The sequence below is a fragment of the Apium graveolens genome, chromosome 4, assembly GCF_009905375.1.
Source record: "Apium graveolens cultivar Ventura chromosome 4, ASM990537v1, whole genome shotgun sequence".
NCBI lineage: Eukaryota > Viridiplantae > Streptophyta > Magnoliopsida > Apiales > Apiaceae > Apium > Apium graveolens.
This window is the reverse complement of record NC_133650.1, coordinates 56,040,586-56,065,757: the sequence shown is the minus strand read 5'-3', so window position 1 is coordinate 56,065,757 and position 25,172 is coordinate 56,040,586. Positions and strand designations below refer to the sequence as shown.

The 25,172-nt window shown below is 34.4% G+C and overlaps 1 protein-coding gene across 1 annotated transcript; it reads left to right on the top strand.

Annotated features, from left to right (window-relative positions):
* Positions 1-8,678: 8,678 nt before the first annotated feature.
* On the top strand, positions 8,679-21,801 carry LOC141717989 (uncharacterized). The gene is made up of 7 exons (XM_074520309.1): positions 8,679-8,864; positions 9,352-9,580; positions 10,508-10,631; positions 10,788-11,125; positions 16,974-18,015; positions 18,329-18,525; positions 21,431-21,801. Exons 1-7 carry the CDS (start codon positions 8,785-8,787, stop codon positions 21,512-21,514), a joined length of 2,094 nt encoding a protein of 697 aa, XP_074376410.1. The 5' UTR covers positions 8,679-8,784; the 3' UTR covers positions 21,515-21,801.
* Positions 21,802-25,172: the final 3,371 nt, after the last annotated feature.

The window sequence follows — 25,172 nt, the reverse complement described above, 5'->3', positions numbered from 1 at the left end:
GACATTCAGTCAAGCATTCTTCATCCGGCTATTCAAGCTAACACCTTTGAAATCAAGCCGGGCACTATTCAGATGGTGCAGAATTCTGTTTCTTTTGGAGGAGCTGCGACTGAAGACCCCAACATGCACCACATGTACCACTTCACATCATAAAGAAACTTCTTCCTTTGAGCGTACGACAAGTCTGGAGGCATGATATTACTCATAAGGTAGTTCACAATGTCTGCAAACCATAATTCTTCCTCTTGCACTCCAAACAGCTGCTCATCGGGAAAAGACTCATTTATCAGTGTCTTATCCTGTGAAGTTGTATTTGGACCTTCCAAATGAGAGAGATGGTCAATAATTGATTCTCAATACCTTTTTTGTCCTTGATCTCTAATTCAAACTCCTAAAGCAAAAGAACCCATCTAATCAATCTAGGCTTCGAGTCCTTCTTCGAGACGAGATATCAAATTGCGGCGTGATCAGTGAAAACTATCACCTTCGTCCCAAGCAAATAAGATCAAAACTTCTCAAAACCGTAGACAATGGCCAAAAGTTCTTTCTCAGTAGTAGTATAATTCAGTTGAGCACCATTTAGGGTCTTAATAGCATAGTAGACCACATGAAATATGTTATTCTTTCTCTGCCCAAGAACTGCTCCAACTGCATAGTCATTTGCATCGCACATCATCTCAAAAGGTTCATTCCAATCAGGTGCAGTTATGACAGGTTCCGTGATTAAACTCTTCTTAAAGAACTCAAAAGTAGCTAGGCACTTGTCATCAAACTTGAACGGGACATCCTTCTCCAGAAGATTGCACAAAGGTTTAGAGATTTTTGAGAAGTCCTTGATGAACCGCCTATAGAAACTCGCATGACCAAGAAAGCTACGAACTCCCTTAACAGAAATTGGTGGAGGAAGATTTTCAATGACCCCCACCTTGGCTTTGTCCACCTCAATACCCTTACTAGCGACCTTGTGACCAAGAATAATGCCCTGTCACACCATAAAGTGACATTTCTCCCAGTTGAGAACCAGATTGGTCTCAACACACCTTTTAAGAATGTCGCCAAGATTCTGTAAGCACTCATCAAATGAGTCACCAAACACAAAGAAGTCGTCCATAAACACCTCCATATTCTGACCAATCATATCAGAGAAGATAACCATCATGCATCTCTGAAATGTGGTCGGTGCTCCGTACAAACCAAAAGAAACTCTTCTGAAGGCGAAAGTACCAAATTGACAAGTGAAAGTAGTCTTTTCCTGATCTTCTGGAGCGATACAAATCTGATCATAGCCCAAATATCCATCCAGAAGACAGTAGTACTCATGCCCAACCAATCTGTCAAGCATCTGATCAATAAAAGGAAGAGGGAAGTGATCCTTTCTCGTGGCCTTGTTCAGCATCCTGTAGTCCATGCAAACTCTCCACCCCGTGACTGTTCGAGTAGGAATGAGCTCATTCTTCTCATTAGCAACAACAGTGATGCCTCCTTTCTTTGGTACACACTGAACTGGACTCACCCAAGAACTGTCAGAAATGGGATAGATGATGTCTGCATCCAGCCATTTGAGAATTTCCTTCTTCACAACTTCTTTCATGATCGGAGTTTCCTTCTTTGTTACTCAACAGTAGGCTTTCTACCTTCCTCTAGCAGAATTTTATGCATGTAATAAGAAGGGCTGATTCCCTTAATATATGTTATAGTTCATCCAGTTGCCGATTTGAAATCTCTCAGAATTCTTAAGAGTTTTTCCTCATCACTACCTGAAAGGTTAGATGTAATAATAACAGGAAAAGTAGATACATCACCTAAAAATTCATACATTAAGTGTTCAGGTAATGGTTTAAGCTCAAGTATAGGAGCTTCCTCAATAGATGGCTTGAGGCGCTTTAGAAATTTGTTCAGCTCCTCCATTCCAAGAGATTCAAAAGGCATATCCATCTTCCGCTTCCAGGGAGAAGCATTTAGATATTGCAATTGCTCTTTTGTAAATTTATTGGATTCTTGTTCTCTAAATAAATGAGCATTTAAGTTCTAACTTCTTCTAACTCAAATAATCTAATATCCCCAACAAGTTTAAGAATGAGTGTTCGATATTGTAGCACTACCTTCGGAGCTAGCTAACATAAATTCCCTTAATCTTTGCTACTCAGAATAGTTTATATACTTGGACAGTTTCATGTTAAATCATGCAAGTATGATTTATTTACGAAATTGATTCACAGTTTTATTTTCTTAGAATGAGTATTACCTTCGTTTCATGGCGCTTCATTCTGTGCAATGAATTAGTTTTTCTTGTACAATTAATAATCTTTTTGATATAAATGCATTCACAAAAAATCACATCCATTCTGCATTAGGAGAGACCTGTAGTATCTCTAGAAGTCCTAAATTAATATTGCAGAGATGAGGCACGCAATAATTAAAATGTCACACAAAAGCAATGACTTACCAAACTACGGACTCAAGCTAACTGTATATGACAAAACTGACATCATTTTTTCCAAGAAAAAAACATAATTCAAAAAATTAATAAAACAGACCCGTCTCAGGAATTGATTTATGATTACTTAACTATTCAATCCTATATTTCTAGAAAAAAAATCAAATTTTGAGGTTATTCGAGAAACCAGAATAAACCTAGTATATGCTAATTATATGTAGAAGATCTCAAACTTGTTTCCAGTCTCTAGCTAGCTAGGTTGTGTATTTATAAAGTGCAATTATGGCGTGTTATCAGTATTAATGCACGGGACTCCATTAAGATAAATCCAATCAACCTTTGACATGTGATAATTTATAAACTTTTTTGTACCAATTTACGACTCCCAGCGTTTGTCAGGTTGAAAGCGTTTGTCAGGTTTAAATCTTACTCGAGTAATTAAAACTACAACTAAAAGATGTTTACTTTAGAATTAAGTAGCAGATTTCACAACTTAACATATGTTGTTACTCACTCTGTTAGTTTTAGGGCAGATTTCTTTTCTGATCAAATTTGCAGCGAAGGGTGTTAGGAAGAAAATTCCTTGGTAGTCATCTTCATAATTCGAGGATTCCATTTCTTTAAGCGAAACCAGACTTTTCTGAGTACTAACAACCACCATAGCAGGGGGACAAACACAAGTATCCTTTCTTTCCAAGACTCTTCAGATTGTCGATTGTATGGTTTTCAAGATTGACACAGGTTAATGTGAGATTATCACTTATAAACAATATGTCACCATTTCTGAAGCACTCTACCAAGTAATATGGCCTCAAAGATTAGTTAGCTCCCTAATCATAATTGGTCCAATGGACTTCTTATTCCAACTACAACATTCCTCATTGAAAATATAATATCGACTTGTTCACTAAAGAATGATGGTTTAATAGTCTTATCGCAGATGCAATCAGAGATACAATTTCACAAAACTTAACAGACCAATTACTTAGAATTATTTACATAATTGCATATACACATAAGTCAGACTGTGATGATAAATGACAAACCAAATATATGCCCAATAAATTTGCACACTAATAAGCAAAAAAATAAAAATTCGGGAAATGCGGTATATGTAATGTGATCCGCTATATTCATTTTAATTTTCAACAAAATTTATAATGAATCGATGATTACACTCCGGAATAGCAGGACCCATACATTCACAATAATAAGCATTTTACTAAATTAATACTAATACACAGTGTACAACTTTATGTATCAGTGGCATTTGATATAATTGGATGTTGTAGATCTCCAGCCAGTGCCAAATATCTTCGCATGGTGCTTGCCTGATTTGAAAACCAGAGCATGGCTCCTTTGATTTTATTATTTCATTATCATCTTAATATTAATAAATTATATAATTGTTTTAGAAAATAAGAATTTGGGAGAAAAAAATTAAATTCAAGACAAATTATAGAACATCAATTTTCATCATCCACTAACACCTTGTTAAACTTGGCAGAGGCAGAGAGAGAGGATTATCTAATTGAGAGATTCTGAGCTTAGCTTGCGCGAATTCACAGGCAAATGGACGGTGAGAGCTGAGCAATAGTACAAGGGAGAGAATGAGAGTTACTGGAGGTGACTTTACCTCTTCTCTATATTGAATAGAAAGTGTAGGGAGCATGTGATTATGTGTTGTAATAATTTCAGGTATTAAAGAATATTTTAAAAGTGTTTTTTGTATCTAGGGGTTAAAAAGTAATTTCAATGTGATTTTAGTGTTTTTGTGCGTAGGGGCTAAAAAGTAATTTCAGGGTGATTTTTGTGTCTCATCCAACACCTACTTTGCTCTATTATATATATAATAGATGTTTGTGCTTTACTGTTATATAAGTTGTTGGTTAGGTTAACCATTGTAGATCGTCTTTTAGTAGGTGATTTTTCAATTTTTTGATGTTTTATTGAGAAGATATAGTTATGCACTACATATATTTGATGAAAATGCTAAGATAATTTTAAGAATTTAATGAAAAATGTAAGATTTAATTATGCACTCCATTTGTTTGATTATAGTGCTCAGACAACTTTTGAGTTACTTTTTTATATTCAAAATTTTAAAAATGCTATAACTAATACTGTTTATGTGAATGGATTGGGCTATGATTAAATTATTTAACATCATGTGTAATATAGTATAATATTGACATGTGACATTAATCTTTACTTATTTGTAATATTATTTGACATTTTTTATGTTTTGTTTGATTTTTGCAGGTTGATTCGAATGCTCCATCAAACACATTGATCTAAACATTAAAAAGGTTTAAATTTCTATATATTATCATTGTCGTGTTACCTTTAGAGAATAAGAAAATTATGAAAATAATGACTGAAATTGATTATAAAGGATTTGATAATTTGATATCTTGCTAATAATGTATTTGTTTGATTATGATGTGAAGTACAAAAAAAAGTACAAGAATATCAGTTGATATGTTGGATAATCTGACCTTGAAGTCGGATGCTTTGGAGATTAGTATTGTTACATTGATGTATAATAGTTACTCCTCCGTTTGGTTTGCTGGTTTCTAAAATTTCTTATTTCTTTTGTAGGAAAGGTTTTGTTCTCAAACTGGGCCATCCAAATTCCGCGTTTATGACAATTTTTACGATCTTTAGTGGTTGTTATATAAATATAAAGGATCATAAATCAGAAGATCACATTGTTGCTCAAACCTTTTGGAAAATGCAGAGAATTCGCTTGGCATCTGTTATGCAATGTTGTGTTGATGGATGTCGATCAGGTGTTACTTGAGAATGCAGAGAATTCGCTCGGCATCAGGTGTTGACATATACTTCTCAATTACTTGGAAAAATTTAACCTTTAAGCTAGAAATAAACAAAATTGATGACACTGGTTTTAGTTTTGTTTTGGTTTTGCAGGGTCATTTAAATGAGACTTTAATTCAATGGAAAACTTTGGACAGAGAATTAACATGGTATACCTAGGAGCTATATGTTTACTCTTTATTCTATCTACTCTTACCTTATGTATTGCTAGAAATAAGGTCATTTTCTTGCTTATACTAATGACCGTTCGACTCATTGGGAGACGTTAAATCTCTAAATCTAAAAAGGTAGGGACATGATAGAATCATGAGAGAGTAAATTTGCTTCACTAAGAAAATAAGACATCTGCATACTCATAGCTAAGCTAAGTTGTTGGAAGGCTAAAGGGTATTTATTTTAATCACACGATATATTTGATCTGTAACATTTATTTTACTTTGTGTTTCTACATCGATCAGTCCTCTAAAGGGAAGGGTGCATTGATCCATATAACATCTCTCTGGATATGTTGGTGACATGTACTTTTTGAGTCTAACTAAAACAAGGATACTGTGATTGAATTTATATATGGCTACTAAGAAATGGATGTAATCAAGCTGCACAAATACTTTTTTCTCATTGTGCTTCTATTGTAGCCAAAACAAATGTATGCAAGCTATTCACTTATAATTTAAAAAATTAAACTTTGTTATCACATAAATGTCTTTTTCATTAATTTTTTGTTGGAAGCAGAATGGGATTGGCCTTGTCCCATTGACCCTTGCAGTTTGGTACTCAATGAAAAAAATTAATTTACCATCCAGACATCAGAGTATAATGGAGATGGAGTGCCAAAGTTTTATTTATTGTACAACATTTTAATTTTGGACTGGAATTTGATTTAGTGTTTTTTAAATCCAGATGCTGCAAAATTAAAATAGTGTGTATACTGTATTATATTAATTGTTCAGGTCAAGATTCTTTAGATTGTTATTTCAAAATATTCATATTAAAATGCACATATTGTTTAAGATGAATCGAATCTGTCAACAACATCCACAAAAATTTATGTCAAAATAAATAAATTATTTAATATGATGTAAGTTTCACAAAATTATTAATGTCAAGTGGGCTAGACATTCTAAACATATAAATTTAAACATTAAAAATCTATTAATTTTTATATTAGAGTTATAATATTTATTGATTTAGTTAAATATTTAAAGTTAATATTTGATTTTTTTTAATTTTTATTATTATACAAAATAAATATTCAGTTAAATGATATTTAATTTACAGTCGAGATATCGCCGAAACTGATGCCGAAAAGTCTTATTAATAAATTATTTCCCTTAGTGAACCTTATTTTTCATCTTATTCTTACAAAAGGTTAATTAATAATTCACAACTAAAAATAATGTATAATTTTTATTGGACATGATAAATAACATATCTTCAAATCTAATAACTAAATATTTTATAACAACGAGTGTATTCAATATAGTAATATAAATTAAGATAATGTGCATAATAAGATTTTTTTCCTACAAGTAGAAATTATGTTTTATTTAGAAGTTAATATAATATATAAGACTATGAATTGAAGCTTTATGTTAAAATGACAAGTACTAATATTTCGTGCGTGTTTTGATCAAACAAAATCGTGATACTGAAAGTTAATATAATTTTTTTAATAATTTATAACAAATGTTATTATGGTACAAAATAAATGTTTAAGTAAAAGGTTTTTCGAATTCGAATTGTAATAAAAATCTAAGTCAGTAAAAATGACTTATTATAATACGTCAATTAAAATTAAATTTTAATTAAATTACTTTTATAATTACAAAAATAGGTTATTTCCTTAAAAAATATTAAACAAAAAATAGAATATTATAAGAAACTTTTTGTTTACAAAAGCCGAGCGTAGCGGACAAAAATACTAGTTAAAAATAAATAGTTGATAAAATTTTAAAAATCTAACAAATTTTTACAAAAATAGTATAACTCGAAACCTTTCATTTGGATATAATATCATTCATAAAAAATGTGCAAAAGTCAATATATAATACTTTTAAGAATTTCGACTAACGACATATTGATATTTTTGATACAAAGTTTTAAATGTGTGATTGTAATCCGTAACTCATTTGATACATTTGGATGGAGTAATTTGATACATTTGGATGCAGTAAGTGACCTAAGGGAGTTGATGGAAAATGTCATAGAGTATTGATGATTTTAATTGAGTTTTTCACAAAACCATCAAAATCTTATGGAATTTAGAGAGATTTCAAAAGATAAAAAAATGTACTAGCAAAGCTATTAAACTTCACAAAATTATCAAATAAAAAAATTAATGAAATTTTAGAATACGATCAGATTTTGATGAATTGTTAAAAATTCAAATTGAATATCATCAGATTTTAAAGAACTTTTTAAATTCTAATATCAGATTTTAACGGCTTATAAGTGAGCTTATCGGGGAGTGTTTGCCGCAACCTGTTTGACGCAACCTTATAAGTTAGCTTATGACTTATAACGAGTGTTGTAAAAAGCGCAAATCGGACCTAAGCGATGATGTCACCTTCTAGCGCTTAAGCGCTAAAGCGGGCGCTTAAGCGGTTTTAAAAGCGGACGCTAATCGGATTATAAATAAATAAATAAATATGTATATATTAAAAGTAATGAATATTTTTTTGAATAAAGAGATAACATTTACGTATTATAATAAATCAATAAAATAATCATTCATAAAGTCATAATCAACTTAAAAAATACAAGTAACATTTAAAAATATCACATTATACCTTTTTTAAAAATAAGATTTTTTTTTTCTAATTATTTTTAATTCCCCTTTTAATTGATCAAAAACCGTTTAATCGGTCAAAATCCGCTTAATTCCGCTTAGAGCCGCTTAAACCCGCTTAAATTTTATTAAACGCTTAAATATCCGATTTTGCACTAATCCAAGCGTTTTGACCTCCGATTCCGCTTAAGCCCCGCTTAAGCGTCCGCTTAATGCGCTTTTTACCACATTGTTTATAACTCCGTAACAGTTTATCGGGGAGTATTTGTCGACCCAACTTATAAGTCGAATTTGTAACTTATAAGCTGATAAGTTGAATGTTAGTAGAGATGTGCTTTTTTTTCCTTATTATGTTTTTTCATTTTTTTATTAACTCTAACATTAAAAAATATGTTTTAAAATGTTAATCTAATTTAAAATTCATGAATTAAAATAATTATATTTGAAAGTTATTTATTTTACTTCATTTAACTAAAAAATCTGACTTATAAGAAAAATTATCCAAACACTTATATAAATTATAAGTATTTTAATACTTAAATTACTTATTTAATTTAAATTATAAATTATTTATTTTAAAATTTTGCCAAAGGCACCGTAATTTAGATTGATGGACTCGGGCTAATAGGCCGGAAAGAGGTATTTGAACATCGGAGCTTATTTGGTGGGCAGGTCTCGTACAATCCATCGTCATCAGTGGAGCAGAACAGGTGGCGTAGAAATGGCAAACGATCCAGAGAAGAGATTTAACGCTGTTATGGATAAGCTCTTTTATGCTCCCAAAACACCTAAATCTACCAGGTCTCTCTCTCTCTCTCTCTCTCTCTCTCTCTCTCTCTCTCTCTCTCTCTCTCTCTCTCTCTCTCTCTTCCCCTCCCCTACCTTTCCCTCTCCCTCTCTCTGTCCCTCCCCCCTCTCTCTCTCCCTCCCTCTTCCCCTCCCCCCCACTCTCTCTCTCTCTCTCTCTCTCTGTTTTTAGTTGTCAATTGTTTCTACATTCATGACCTAGCTGAAATTGTAAATAAATGTATCAGCCAACTGTTTATTCTTGTATCCTTTCCTTTCAAATCAAATATTTACTTCAATTTTCACCAATCATCTTATTATTTTGTATATGTATATAACTTTTATATCTATAACTTTTCTGTACTAGCATATAATATTATCTTTACGCACACTAGTACTAATTATAAAAACTACGAGCACTGTTCTCGGGTAGCAAAGTTAGGTTCCAATGCTTTAATTTAGCTTGTTAAGTGATGTGTAAAAATTGGTTTTTTGTTCTTAGTGTTGGTGGTGACGGTACATCAAAAGTTGAAGCTCAAAGAGGCCTGAAACGACCTAATATGGCATGGGCTTTCTCAAAGGTGGAACTCAAATCAAGAGGTAGTATTGCGGAACAGTCAAAGAATTCTTTGGCTTGTGGTGGAGCTCCGTTATGCAGGCCATGGGACCGTGGTGATTTACAGAAGAGGCTTGCTACTTTTAAATCCATGACATGGTTTGCTAAACCTCAGGTTCACACTTCCGTCTACTCATTTTCTTTTTTCGTTTTGATTTATTTGCTTGAAAAAGATTTATATTGAATATTTTGGTGTTCTCAGTTTGTGCCAGTGTTTGCTAACAGTGCCATGGAATCCCCCCCCCCCCCCCCAAAACCCTCTTTGACCTTAAATTTTTTTTATATATGTAGTAACTTACTAGTTAGCAACGATGTTTGTTTGGTACCCAAAATCTCTTTTACCTTCACTTTTCAGAAATGTTATTACTGGTTTCAAACCCCCCCCCCCTCAGCCCTTTACATTATACTCCTGGCTCCTTCGCTGGTAAACAAGGCGCTTTGACATTTGAAAGTATACCTAGTTACTTTAGTGTTCTGCTTTGGACTAAATTTGCATATCTTTGTCTTGTTTCATTTTTGCGGCATTATTAATGGTTAAAGTTTCTTTCACTGAGTACATGCTAGTAAGGACATAGTTAGAGTATCACCGAGGACATTCTAGATAGGACTAAAGTTTCTTTATTGCTCCTCGTCTCCTGGGTTACAGTGAAGGCAAGATATTATATAAGAGCGTGCTTTTGATGCAGGATTTACTTTATTCTGGAATATAACTTATGTCCTGTCCCAAGTTGAAAGAAAGTTGGCTAGTTTTTTATTTACTAGGACAGTACAATAACAGAAGTTAGCTGTATTTTATCGAATCAATGATACAGGTTGTTTATTAGAAAGGCACGCAGTTACTTTCATGAACTTATGAATTGTTCTGTGAGCTGGAGCTATAGTATTAGATAGGCTGCAGAGTGCTTCCTTATATATACTACTTGGTTTTCAGAGATTTTAAATGTAATAATGTCGCTAACTTCCCATTAATTTTCACTAGTTCATACGTGTTGTCTGTATTGGATCAAATCTTCAAATAAGTAGCTTTGTTCTTCTCTTCCAGGTAGTGAGTGCAGTGAATTGTGCTATGAGGGGTTGGATCAATGTAGACAGTGACATTATTGCTTGTGAAGCTTGTGGATCTCGTCTCCTCTTTTCTACTCCGTCATCTTGGACACAGCACCAAGGCAAGTCATTTTAACTTTTATAGCTTTGATATTCTTAGAGGTCTGCAGTTCCATTTACATATTTGATAAAATTTCAAAAACAAAAACACTGGCAATCAGAAGTCCAGACTATGTTGCATCTGATTCTTTTTTTGTGTTTTTTCGTCCATGATTCAGTTGAGAAAGCGGCAAATGTATTTAGCCTAAAGCTTGATAATGGTCACAAAATATTCTGCCCATGGGTTGACAATGCTTGTGATGAAGCACTAGCACAGTTTCCTCCCACAACTTCTACAATTTTGGTTGATGATTACAAAAAACGGTATGCTGCATTATTGCAATTGTCAGCTCTTCCTGTAATATCATCTTCAGCAATTGATTTCATGAAAAGCCCCCAACTGGATGACTTCATAAAAGAATCTTCCAATATAAAGTTTATCAATATGTTTGCTGATGCTTTATCATCAGAAGGCCTAGGCCACGGATCTCAAGATGTTTCTTCACCCTACTATCAGGTACAAGATTTTGGTGTAGAGAGTCTTTTCTATTTCTTTGGAGATATACTTGTTGATTAATCTGTAGTGATTTTTTTTTTTATTATTATATATTTATTTTGTTTTGTAGTGGTAAATCTTGCATTATTTATGTATTTATCAGTTAATAGCGTGCATTTTTGTTATATATCTTTTTATGTTTGAAAATGAAATAAACTTTGACATGGTTCAGTTTGCAATAACGCTGCTGCTTCATAAGCCCATCATTCCCTTTTTAGTTTTACTAAATTTGAAATTCCATGTATTTACTTTTCTATATTTTCAATAATGTTTACCAAGGCCGTGTCTTTCGTTGATATTACCAGGTTTTGCGGATGGGCCCAAGTTTTAAATGCCTGTTTGTATGTAGCTGTTTCCAAATTAAGTATCAAAAGGTTTTCAGTAATTACAGTGCTATTTAGCTGATAAATAAACAGGACTGACTTGACCAGAAAATAACAAAAGTTAATTTTTAAACAAAAAATTAAGATCGTGATTTCTAATATTCCATATAAGAATACGTGTCAAATAAACAAAGACAAACAAACGCAAACCAAAGATATTCAGTATATTAGTAGGGTCTGATGATGGTGAGATGTACGTAGACCATAGGTCTTAAGACGTCGCCTATTTGTCGCCTAGGAGGAAAGGCGGTAAAAAATGAAAAGGCGTCCCAACCGTCTTGAGTTTAATAGGTTAGGCCAATTAGTCAGTACCTACGCGACCCTAGGCGTATATTAGCCGTGTTAGGCGATCAACTATATGTAAATGTGTGGTTTTTTATTTATTTTTAAATATGTGATTTGACTTTGCCTATTTTCGTCTTGAAGGCTGTACAATTGAGTATAACCATCATACTTTTAACAGATGTCTCAAAATTGAACAAACAAAAGTTAATAAAATGTTTCAATCAAATAGACTAACCTTTACATTAATGTAATTATTATTAAAACCAATCAAAATGTATTTACTTGATATCCAGTATATGCCTCTATATAGTAGAACACCTAATTCACCTAATGGACGCCTAGGCGGGCACCTTATCGCCTAGGCGTCCAGGGGGTATGTTATCGTCTTTGTTCGTCTTTACGCCTGTCAGGACTAGCTCAGTAGTAGCAGTAATATAGCAAAACAGTATTAATGTGTGATATTAATAATACTGTTAGTAGTAAGGGTAGGTTGGTCATTTGGTTGTCATATCCAGTTGTCAGGTGTGCCTATATAAGCAGTTGTGTATGCTACATTTCAGATATGAATGATAATATGGAAAAGGCAATTTCCACCATTTCTGTCTCTATCTCTTACTTTCTCTCTCTAAAACAGATTTTCCCTCTCAAACCCTAGCTTTCTCCCTCTTACCTCTCTCTGATCTCTCTGAATCTCTCTAATCTATGTCTAAACTCTTCATTTCTGCACTAAATCTTCTTAATCTAGCTGTTATATTACTCTATAAACCAGAAAATTACAAAATAATAACAAAAATTGTCCAGGAACACATCTATTCCTGACAAATTGGTATTAGAGCCCTTATTTTCGATCAATCACTGCTTCATCCTTGTTGTGCTGAAGTAAACGAGTCGAGCGGTTGTAAATTCAGTGTAATCGTATCTGAGAGTAAGAAGTCATGCCTAATCTCAATTCAGGTACCTGTTCTTCACTGTTTAACTCAGATCTGTGAATTCTGGAGTTGATAAGGTGATTGTGAGTAAGTTTTAGTTGCAGCAACTCGTTTCTGTAGATTTAGTTACTGCTTACAAAATCAGAGAAAATTACAAACGAAGTAGTTTTAGTTCAACTCCTTAGTACACTCTGCAGTTGTGTTGTTGAAGTAGAAGTTAGAGTGAAGTTGTGTGACAGATAGATTTAATCGGAGAATTGTAGTTGTGTTTGGAATCGAATTGGAATAGAGGAGATCTAGTGGAGAAGGTATCAAGTCAGTAGTGAGTGCTAAGTGTTTGATAAACTGACTGAAAGAAATCTTTGCTAGGAGAAATGACTTATAATACCAGAAATGCTTCCAAACAGGCTGAGAGTTCTCAGCAGAGTCCTGTAAGAATAATGCATCAGAATTTTCAAGGTTTTATGGAAGGATCAGATTAGAAATTTGAGAATCTTCAAGAACAAATTGGTCTGTTACTAAGAGGAGTGAATGTACTCATGAATTCTCAGAATGAAGAAGATACAGATGTGGTGGAGATAAGTATGACTGAAGATGAGCTGGCTGCTAGTGGAGATCCACAGCAAAGAGGAGCATTTGGAGATCCTGCTCATGCTGAAAAAGAGAGGCAAAAACAACTCACAGTTGGCCAGAAGAAGTCTACTGGCGTTCCTGAAACAGATAAAGGAAAGAAGAATGGAGGAGTGCTGGACACCCAAAGCTTGAAACACTTGAAGCTCACTTTTCCATCCCTGAAGGAGGGAGGAGATGCAGTAGAATGGCTTAGGGACTGTGAAGAGTACTTTTTAATTTTTAAAGTTACTGATCACAGAAGGTCAGCTATTGCAGCAATGCACATGACTGGCACTCCTAGGTACTGGTATAAATCTTTTATGGTTGGAAGGGACAAATTGTCATGGCAGCAGTTCTCACAGGCTGTTCTAGCAAGATTTGGAGAACTGGATATAGAACTTGTATTTGACAAGTTTAAGAAGCTGCAACAATCCACTACTGTAGAGGCTTACTTTGATGAATTTGAGAGAAGTAGGGGCCAATTATTGATTATTGAGCAAAATACCTGGGTTGACTGAGGAATATTTCCTTGAGAATTTCATAGGAGCAAACTGAAATCAGGAGCATGATAAGGCTTTTGGAACCAAAAACATTGGAGCAAGCCTTGAGGTTAGCAAGATCTTATGAACAGAATCAGGCCAGTCAACCTAAGAGGAGCAACACCTATAAAACTAACTTTAGCTACCAGGCTTTCTATAAGAATGTAGCAAAATCTCCTGCTATTACTAGTAGCAATGCAAAGACTGTGAGTTCCAAACCCAGACCCTTGATTTATAGTCAAAGAGAGGAAAGGAGACAGAAGGGATTGTGCTTTTATTGTGATGAGAAGTTCACTAAAGGTCGTGAATGCAAGAGGCCTCAAAACTTCTTGATGATTGCTGAAGGAACGAATGAGGAAGACAATGAAGGAGCTCCTATTTTTGATGAAGATCCTAGTGAGGATAAGTGTGATTGGCAAGAACAGAAGATAGTGTTGGCTGCCTTAGGGTTTCAGGATGTGTGCAGGAAAGGGCCAATGCAGTTCGTGTGTAATTGGTATGAAAAAAATTATAGTGTTCTAATATATGGGGTCAGTACTCTTAATTTGGTGTCAGAAGAATTTTGTCAAGCACTGGGATTAAGAGTTGAACCTCATGAGGCTATTCACATGACACTACCCAATGCTACTAAAATTACTAGTACAACTGTGTGTCCAGAGATTAAACTGAAGTGGAAGGATATTGAGATGGAGTTTCAAGCTTATGTGGTTAATTTGAAGGAATGGCACCTCATATTGGGAGTAGACTGGTTGTGTCAGTTAGGGGATTTCAATTGCAACTATACAGAGGGTACTATGAACTTCAATTAGAAGGGAAATACTGTATTGTTATCTGCAGAAGATCACTTTGAAGCAGTGGGTACTTGCAGCCAGATATCTGAAGTAATCCCTATGTGGATGACACAAATAGAAGGGAGCTACAAGGATGATACTGAAATTCAAGATATTATATCTACCATTACTATTGATCAGGGAGGCCCACAAGAGTACCATATGAGACAAGGACTGTTTATGTACAGAGGCAGGTGGGTGATAGGTAAGCAACGAGAGTTAAGGAAGCAAGTGTTCAAGGAATTGCACAACCACAGCCAATGGGTTTATTTTGGAACAAGAGCTACTATAAAGAGAGTACAGGAATATTTCTACTGGCCTTCTATAAAACAGAATATTGGACAATGGATTAGAGAGTGTGAAATTTGTCAGCAAATGAAAGGGGAACATGTTATTTATCCAGGCCTGTTACAACCCCTGAGAATTCCACATGAGCCATGGAGAGATATGGCTATGGATTTCATAACAGGTCTGCCTAAATCTAAAGGCAATGAAGTTATTTGGGTGGTAATGGACAGGTTTAGCAGGTATAGTCATTTCATTGCTCTCCCTCACCCTGTATCTGCTAAGAGTGTGGCTGTGGTATTCTTTGAGCAGATTTACAAGCTCCATGGTTTACCAGAAACCATTGTAACTTGTAAGTGATAGGGACAGTCTTTTCCTTCGTGAGTTTTAGCAGAATCTTTTTAAACTGTCTGGTACAAGACTACTGTTCAGTATAGCTTGCCATCCCCAGACAGATGGCAGCACAGAGAGAGTGAACCAGTGCCTAGAGCAATATCTCAGAAGTATGACAAATGAAGTGCCTAAGAATTGGTCTAGTTGGTTGTCTGCAGCTGAATGGTGGTATAATACAACTTTTCACATTGCCTTAAACTCCACTCCATTTCAAGTTGTGTATGGTATGAAACCTAGACATTTGCTTGGTCAAGAAAGACAACACAAAAATATCAGCAGTTTGGAGGAGCTAATGGACTTCAAACGGCAGCAGTGGGACAGATTGAGGGAATTATTGGGATCTGCTTAGTCCAAGATGAAAGCCTATGCAGATGCTAAAAGAACTGCTAGGGAATTTCAACAAGGTGATTGGGTGTATTTGAAGTTGCAACCTTATAGGCAGGTCACTCTTGCTATAAGGAAGAATCTCAAACTGGCAGCAAAGTTTTATGGACCTTGTGAGATTTTGGAAAGTATTGGGTTGGTGGCTTATAAGTTGCCCAATGTTCACCCTGTGTTTCATGTATCTCAGCTTAAGAAGGCTATTGGCCAGAACAGAGTGCAGAAGCAGTTACCTCAGGTCAATGATCAAGGAACATTTGATCTAGTTCCCCTCAGACAACTGGACACTAGAATTATTTTGAGGGATCACAAGATGGTTTATCAAAGATTAATTCAGTGGAAAGGATGCAGTGTGGATGAGGCTACGTGGGAAGATGAGGATTTGCTCACTTGCAACTTTCCTGATATTTGTAACCATGAGGACATGGTTTGATTGAAGTAGGGGGGAATGTTAGGACTAGCTCAGTAGTAGCAGTAATATAGAAAAACAGCATTAATGTGTGATATTAATAGTATCCTTAGTAGTAAGGGTAGGTTGGTCATTTGGTTATCATATCCAGTTAGTTGTCAAGTGTGCCTATATAAGCAGTTGTGTATGCTACATTTCAGATATGAATGATAATATGGAAAAGGCAATTGCCATCATTTTTGTCTCTCTCTCTCTCTCCCTCTCTCTCCCTCTCTCTCTCTCTCTCTCTCTCTCTCTCTCTCTCTCTTACTTTCTCTCTCTATAACCGATTTTCCCTCTCAAAACCCTAGCTTTCTCTCTCTTATCTCTCTCTGTTCTCTCTGAATCTCTCTAATCTCTGTCTAAACTCTTCATTTCTGCACTAAATCTTCTTAATCTAGCTGTTATATTACTCTATAAACCAGAAAATTACAAAAATAGTAACAAAAATTGTCCAGGAACTCACCTATTCCTGACAATGCCTTGACAAGTATGACATAGACCTTTCCGTACGTCCTCTCCTTGTAGTAAATAGGATGTTTTGGTATTGACAAAACATTTTGACATAATTACTCTTGCTATACATAACTTTGTAATATTTTTGTGGGGTTTTCCTTTTTAAACTTTTTAAAATAAGTCATAGATGATGTTTTATCGAATGTTAGATCTTATGTTCTTTATTATCTTATTGCAAATACCCTGATGAAGCGTTCTAATCATATAGGCCCTCAAACTTGTAAGTTTATGTGGTTGGGAATTTCGTCTGGTGCCTTACTTTGTTGATTACAAGGTTCGAGATAATTCTTCTGTCAAGGATGTCAATATGTCAGAGCCTTCTAGTGTTGTTCCCATTGAAGAGAATTCATCTGCAGAAGCGATTTTTGAACCAAATGCAAATAGTAAACAGTATGATCCGAGTTCCATTGTTCTGGATTGCCGGCTTTGTGGAGCTAGTGTTGGACTATGGGCTTTTTCAACAACTCCACGTCCTGTAGAGTATATTAGATTAGTTGGAGAAGTAAATGGTGAAATTGATGATGCTTATTGTAAGCGAGCCACTGTTACTGATAATGAGAATTCCGGAGCCACCCTTAATTTGGCCTCTGAGAATGCGTGTGATATTCCCAAGACTAGTACTAGTTCGCTAGCTGAAATACCGTCAAGTCTTAATTTGACAATTGCTGGTGGTCCTTCACCGGCAAAGCAGAACTTCGTACCAACAATTTCTTTACCTATTATTGGTCGAAACTTGAGAGCTCGATTTTCATCAGATTTTGAATCAAGACCTGGTGATGGGAAAAGTAATGGTACAAACAATGAACAATGTCTGGGCACTGAGATAAATGAACAGTGCTATACACTTCGAAGCGAAGATGATAACATGTTAGCAGAAGGACCAGTTACTAACGCACAGATGACTGCTGAAACTGACAAAACAGAACCTTTGATGAAAGATCAATCGGACAACAGTCTGAGCATGACCCAAAGTTCTAGTGAACATCTGATGCTGGAAGATGCGGCAGTTAGGAGCGGTTCATACCAAGAAGATCTCTGTTCCTCTCAACTTAGGGACGCTGGTGTATCAACCTCAGGTGGAAACACGTCATGTGCAAATGATGAAACAAGCATGAATGACTCATTAATGATGGTTGTCTGTGCACAAAGGGCTCCTGGTAGTGAGATAGCCTGCAGCAAGCAAGGTTGTACCCAGGAAGGTCATGGAACCAAGGCAACAGTGGAAGCTGTAAATAGTATTATAGACAAAGGTCAGTCAATATATGCATGAAACAATTTTTATATTAAAGATATGTATTCATGATTTCTTTTTATTATATTGATATGTCTTCTTTATAGCTTGGTACTTAGTAGTATCTAGGTAAGTGCTAGTATTTTATAATTTTAAGTTAGGACATCATTAATTTGTACTCTCTGGTTAGTATGATACTGTAAATACTTGTGCATAATTAACGTGTTTTAAAATCAAGTTTTATTCCCCCTTTCCTTACTTTTGTTAGGTTTCTGTATCCTAGGAGTTACTTAAGAAATGATGGCTTACAAGCTCTTTTTATATGGCTCCAGGTTTGGATATGAAGCAATCACCAATTTCTGAAAAAGTAGAATTTGATCCAATCAGGCAGCACAGGCATTTCTGTCCCTGGATCACATCGACTGGCAGTTCTCTACCAGGCTGGAAACAAACACTATCAGCTTTACAACGTCATAAAGAGTTTTCTTCTCCTTCACCAGTGAAATCTCTATCATCTTCTTTGATTGAGGTATGATAAATTGGTTGTCTTTCTTTTTTTTTCCTTTTATTTATTGAGCATTCTGTTCTTGTAGAATTAATTGTATAGGGCTGTAATTCGAACCAAGCCTGCTCGAACTCGACTTGATAATACGAGCTCGAATTCGTTTTCGAGCTCGAGTTCGAACAAGATTTTGAGCTCGATAAAAACTCGAGTCAAATCGAGTTTTTACTCGCCTCGAGCTCAACCCAGGTTCGACCCGGCTCGAACTCAACTCGAACTCGAAATAAATATAAATATTAAAAATATATATTTTTTTTGCTAAATAAAAATTTATATTTTTATATATTTATAAGTAAAAAATAAAGATAACAATGAGATTAGCTCCTAGTTTTTTGGTTAAATCATATTTGACATTTGATCTGTAATATTTTCATTACAATATAGAAGTAAAAAATGCATGGGTTATGGGTTAAGATTAGGATCTCATAAACCTTTTTAGTTACACTAATTTATAAATTAAAAAGTAGATTTCCAAAAATTGTCAATTAAATTATAAAACTAAATCATAATTTGTGGGTCTTAATTTTATTACCAAAAGTAGTATTTTATTATTAAAAATTAAAAAATATATATGTCATAAAATATAACTTCATTTTCTTATATATTTGTGTAATTATTTATTTCCTACTAATACTTTTAATAGTTGAAATTATGGTTAAGAGATGAGTGTTTAAAATATAATACTCTTTTATATATTATATTTGAATAAGTGTTGGTACTATCTCACAAGTACGCCTTTAAACATTGTAATTTAATTTTTAAAAATATGTTTCCAGACTATCTTTAATAAAAATATTAAAATAATAATTTAGCATGACTCTAAAAGTAAGTTTAAAAAATCGAGTAGTTCGAACTCGACCAGAAACTATGTTACTCCGACTCTTCTGTTTAGGTTTCCGTACCCGTGTCCGATACTTGGACACTCGGACACGACAAGTGTCAGATCCTTTGACTAAAATAAGGACACTTTGACCAATTTATAGACCAAATATTGGTCATACTTAGGATTCAAAACTAATATTTATGGAAGAAAAAAAGAAATAAGAACGAGATAAAAGTGGGAAGATGCCAAATTCGCAAAGTTCTATTGCTACTTCATACTAAGATGTCCAGCTTAACGTACTTGTTTCTTATTAAAATATGACGTGTCCCCGTACCCGTGTCCAAAAATAGGACGGTGTCCCCGTGTCCCTAATTTTTAGATTTGATAAGTCCGACATTCGGATATGTGTCGTGTCCGACACTTCGTACCCGAGTCAGAGTAACATAGACCAGAAATCGACTCGACTCGAAAACTTGATTACATACTCGAACTCGGCTCGTTTAAAATACGAGTCGAGTTCTGTCAAGATTTTTGGGCTCGAATTTTTTTAAGCTCGACTCGACTCGATAAAAACAAACTCGAACTCAATAATGAAATACTCGACCCGACTCTGTTCGAATTACAGCCCTAACTTTGTACTTCTATTTAGTATAAAAATACCAGATGATAGTAATCTTAAACATAGGCGGAAAATGTGCACATATCATCCAAAAGTGACTCTTTGGCTTCTAGAACCAACTTTGCCCGTTAGAGGGAGTCGGGGAGTCGATGACGCAGCCACTTAAGCATCCACTGGGATTAGTCTGAATTGAGAATATAGCCTTTCAGAGAAACACATGTTGCTGGATTTTATACTAGCTGCAGCCTGGTGAAATCAAGGACATACACTTCGTGAAATTAGACCCCCTTCCATTACACAAAAAGAATATTTCTATGCTTATGTTAGATGACCATATCTCTTAAAACCTTAGGCTACGTTTATCTGGGGAGAATGGAATGGAATGAGATGGGAAATTGTGAACAAAGCTGAAGGAGAGAATATGAATGGAGGAGGGTAGAGTGGAATAAAATCCAATTATTTATAATGAGTTTTGTGAATAAATGGGCAAGATGGAAATTGGAACATTCCATCATGAATGTTTACCCTTAAACCGGTACAAATTTCAGCCCCCCCCCCCCCCAAATTTTATTCACTCCAACCAAACACAACAATAAAGTGTTAGGAGAAGCTACTAATCAGGTGATATGTTGTTAGTACTATCCCCACTCCATCACTATCGTACACTATGGATTACCATAAAACTTCTTAAATAACAGTAAATCTTAATGAGGAGCCAACCACCAAACAGAACAAGGTGTCCATATTATTCAAGTATATTGGGGGTGATATGGCTCGAACACAATACAAATGCTAAACCAAAGCTCTGGTACCTTGTTGCATGTTCTCTTCCGGTCTCCGTTTGGGGAATTTACTAAATTGATTATATACTATTAACAAGTTCAAGAAATCAATTTGATTTTATAAACCTTCTAGAGAATAACTTTTTTGTTTTTGTGATTAGAAGAAATGCTTCTAGCAAGTTACTGTTAACAAACTTAACATATGTATTGACCAAAATCTATAAAGTTCATCTCAAAAGTGAAGTTAAAAAATGCAGTTGTTAAAAAGTTAAATTCGGTTTTCCTTTCGGAATGCAGGGGATAATTATGAATGGATGTTTTGAGATAGTTGTAACTTCTTATGATGCAAATGGAACTATTTATTGCTGATCCATGACACCTACATTAGTAGCTTAAAAGATCAAACTGTTGTACTATTCATATAAGCATACAGTACTCCTGTCATTATGTCCAATGCCAGAGCCATATTATCTGTTTGTGCAAGAACCCTATCAATGTAGAAGTTTCATGTTTTAGTATTCTAAATTAGTTCATATGGTAAGCAATTTTATGTATATATGGAATGTCAGAGGGAGCATTTCATATGTTTGAAATCCTTTTACCTTGTTTGGCTATATGTTCACAATATTGTGTATTCATAATATGCAGGTGGATGATCCTGTTGCTTCCATAAAGAAGCTTTTCATGTCACCATCACCTAAAAGAGCTAAACTTGCGGAGAAATTAAGCTAAGTAGCATTCTGTATGCACATTTCACATACGAATAGAAGCTGTAATTGACCCATTGCACTGGTTTTTCAAGGCAGGCATATAATATTGTAACTTTTTGAGGTGTTTCTATGCTCCTAGTAAGCTTGTTGTAGTGTTGTAAAACCATTCTTCTGGACTTATGATAGAAGAAACTAGTCATTATACTTCTGCGATCCAAGTATTTGCCAAACAAGAAGAATATTTGCATTATAAATCCAGTCTGAAATGCTTATTGTTGATGCTATACTAGCTTAGCAATTCACGGGTTCCTTTGATAGTGTATTATTTTCGGATAATTAGATTAATGCTTTACAAAATTCCGTTATGTTTATATAAGTACCCTGCTGAGATTGATAGTTTAGCTCCAAACATAAAGAACCTTAATATGAATACTAGATGTAAATATTAAATTTAAATTAGTAATTTAGAAATTATGAATATTAGATATTAATATGTTATCCAACCTTTAACTTTTGTTAATATGAAATTGCAAATATAATATATAAATATGTTAGCAGTGAGGATAGAATCCTTACTTTTATATTATTCCTGTTTACTCTATTATATATATGATATAATGTAATTTTACCAAGTGAATATGGTATAAAAGGTATAGTAGTGTTTAACACCCAACATTTATATTTGGGTTATTGTAATTTGTATTTTTTTTGACAGGGTACTGTAATTTGAAAAATCCAAGTTATTTTCCTCTCTTGGGGCAACATAGTTAATGACTGAATGGTACAGTGGTGGTACTCGTAGCAAGCTTTCTTTCCACTGACAATCCATCTAGCTTTTTGTACGTACTGTGTAGTAGATTTTTTGCTGGACACGCTTCCAGCTCCAGGATTCTGCGAGCATTGAGCACCCTGAATTTGTGTTCGGTGCGTTAGTTCTTCCACTACGATCTTACCCTTTCTTAAAGGCAAAGCTAAGATCGTTAACAACTGCATTACCTTAAAAACAAATGGTTAGGACCTCTCAAAAAAAAGAAGGATCAAGTAGGATTATATATATAAAATTATTTTTGTTTCGCTGCAAGTACAGTACGATGATTTTTAAGGAATAACAATATATGAATTTATTTTATTATTTATTTAATAACAGATTCAGAAATAAAACAAGTCTTTTATAGTCCAGTACAGTTGCATAAATCAACCGCCAACGTTGTTTTTAGCTTAACTAATGATGGTATTAGCATGATCACATTTTTTCATGGCTACAAAAGATTTTATTCAGCTGCATTCTTAAAATTCGAGTACTCGGTCCAAATTTTCTAATTCTCGTTTTATCCTCCAAGTATTCAATCAAATATTCGATTAAATCGGATTGGGTCGACCTTTAATTTTTGAAATTTCGGATTAGGTGAGTCCACCAATTTTTACAAAACTAAATTTGTTGCGGAAACAGTAGTACTCTGAATAACAATGGGCCAAACCAAATGCTCCCGGAATTTTTTAGCCCATTTGAATGGAGAATTCATTTTTTTGACATAGTCATTCAAAATATTCCAAAAGTGGCCTAGAACGTCACTTTCTCCGGGGTTCACCCCCGAGACCCAGAAGAAGTGGCGTTATGGGGTAATATTATAAATATTATTTTTTTTCCTTTCTTCCCCGATTGACTTGCAGTTGTGTTGAATCAGAAGCAAGTGGAAAATATGTAATGAAGACCTTATTTTGGAGTCCTAATATTAAATTGAAAAGAATTATTTTTGGGTATTTTTTTTGGTTGGGAAGTCATGCAAGCCTATTTGTAGTACGTAATTTTTGTTTTTTTTAAAGTGTATGTATGACTTTTTGTGGTCTCTGAAAGGGTACCTTGCGAGTCTGCAACGAAAATATTAAATGAAGACCTAGTTTTGAGTCCTAATATTAAATTGGAAAAAAATTATTTTAGTGTTGTTTTTTTTGTTGGAGAGTCATGCAAGCCTATTTTTAGTACGTAATTTTTGTTTTTTAAAAAAATGTAGTCTTCAAAAAGGGTACCTTGCGAGTCGGCAACAAATTTTTTTTATGAAAAGCTACCTTGATTTTTTTGTAATAGAAAACAATAACATCAATTATGCAAGCGAATACAATGTTCTTATCTTTTACTAAAAATAATAAGATAAAATCGACTTGTCAATTTTTAAAAGTCTGAATCTTCATACAAATATGAAAAGTTGAATTAAGTACTGTGTATACGTAAAGGAAATGCAGATTTCCTAAATTCACAGGAGTGGGCACATGCAATTTTTTAAAATGATTTGACAAGTCAACTTTTGTTCTGAAATGAATGACACAGTTGAAAACTTTCATCTTAAAATTTATAGGGTCAATAATATCAATTATTTCCACATTTCTAACTGCACAACCTAATATCACATATTAACCATATAAAATTATGCCTATAAATAGCTGCAAAATTATAAGCCATCAACTAAATTTCCCCCTTTGTAGTATTTCATTTTCTAAATTTTGAGGCTGCTATAGTCAGGTCGTAGACAAGGGCAATGGACACGCTATTTCTGATATTCGTGATTACCGGGAAGTTAATTGGTATAAATGGACCGAATCTCAGGCACGGACTGAAGCGCAACGCGAAGAAATTTTCCAGGTCAAACAATTTGTGAGAAGAATGCGAGGTATACGGGCCTTACAAGGGCATGTCGTACGTGATAATGAACAGTTCGTTGGCTATGGAAAAATGCACTTGAAGTTTATGAAATCAACGATCGAGTATGATGAAAACATTAATAAGAGTTTCGACTCTGGTCACATTTCAAAGGAGGAACATGAGTATGAGTTAAATCAAATGTCTCGACACTACCACTTCATGGAGGACGAGCTTGAGATGAGGAAAAAGGAGTACGAGGATGCAATCGTAAAGCGTAGGGATGAAATGATACGTGAAGAGGACTAGGAGTGGGATAAAAAATATGCGAAATATATTGTCAAACTTGGGGATTTTTCTGAAGGACACGATGATGCTGGTATGGCTACAATCATATGTCATGGCACTCAGGGGCCCCACACATTGTCATCGCGTGATACTCGGCCGACTACGTACGCTTCTACCAACGGATATGGAAAGAGAGGTCATATGCATACATCTCCTCACATACAAGAGGATGAGGACGTAGATGATGAGTTTGATCAGTACATAGTTAATCTTGCGGATGACTAAAAAAATTGAGAGCTTCATTCATTTTTTAATTTTCAGCTGCAATGTATTTCTCTTATTATATGTTTACGTAATCAATGTTCCCTTGCAGTGTGATTTGTTCCTGTTTAAATGGAAAATGCACTCGTTATTGCATTTTTTTGTTTACAACTTTACAGAAACATTTGTACCAATTGTGATAATATTCCCAAAGTTGATGACATTTTCAGAAGAAGTTATAAATCTATTTTTGGAAAAAGTTTCTTCCAAGTATCATTACTGTTGGAAAAGTAAGTAGCACGTGAATGTTACAGGCATGTAGTTTTACTTTTGGGTAAATTTATGAGTTTTGACTACTCATAAATGGAAGTATGAAATGATGATAAGGAAAATGACAAGGAAATGAGTTAGGTATCCCGTGAATACACAGCAGAAGGAAATGAAGTTACTTTTATGAATGCCAGTCTGCAACTGCAAAGTTGCAAGGGTCCTCCAC

Bases quoted from the DNA above. Each gene is read 5' to 3' on its own strand.
- LOC141717989 (XM_074520309.1), top strand. From the start codon at position 8,785: ATGGCAAACGATCCAGAGAAGAGATTTAACGCTGTTATGGATAAGCTC. The intron at 9,581-10,507 runs GTTCACACTTCC...CTTCTCTTCCAG, and splicing joins CATGGTTTGCTAAACCTCAG to GTAGTGAGTGCAGTGAATTG. The intron at 18,016-18,328 runs GTCAGTCAATAT...ATATGGCTCCAG, and splicing joins AAATAGTATTATAGACAAAG to GTTTGGATATGAAGCAATCA.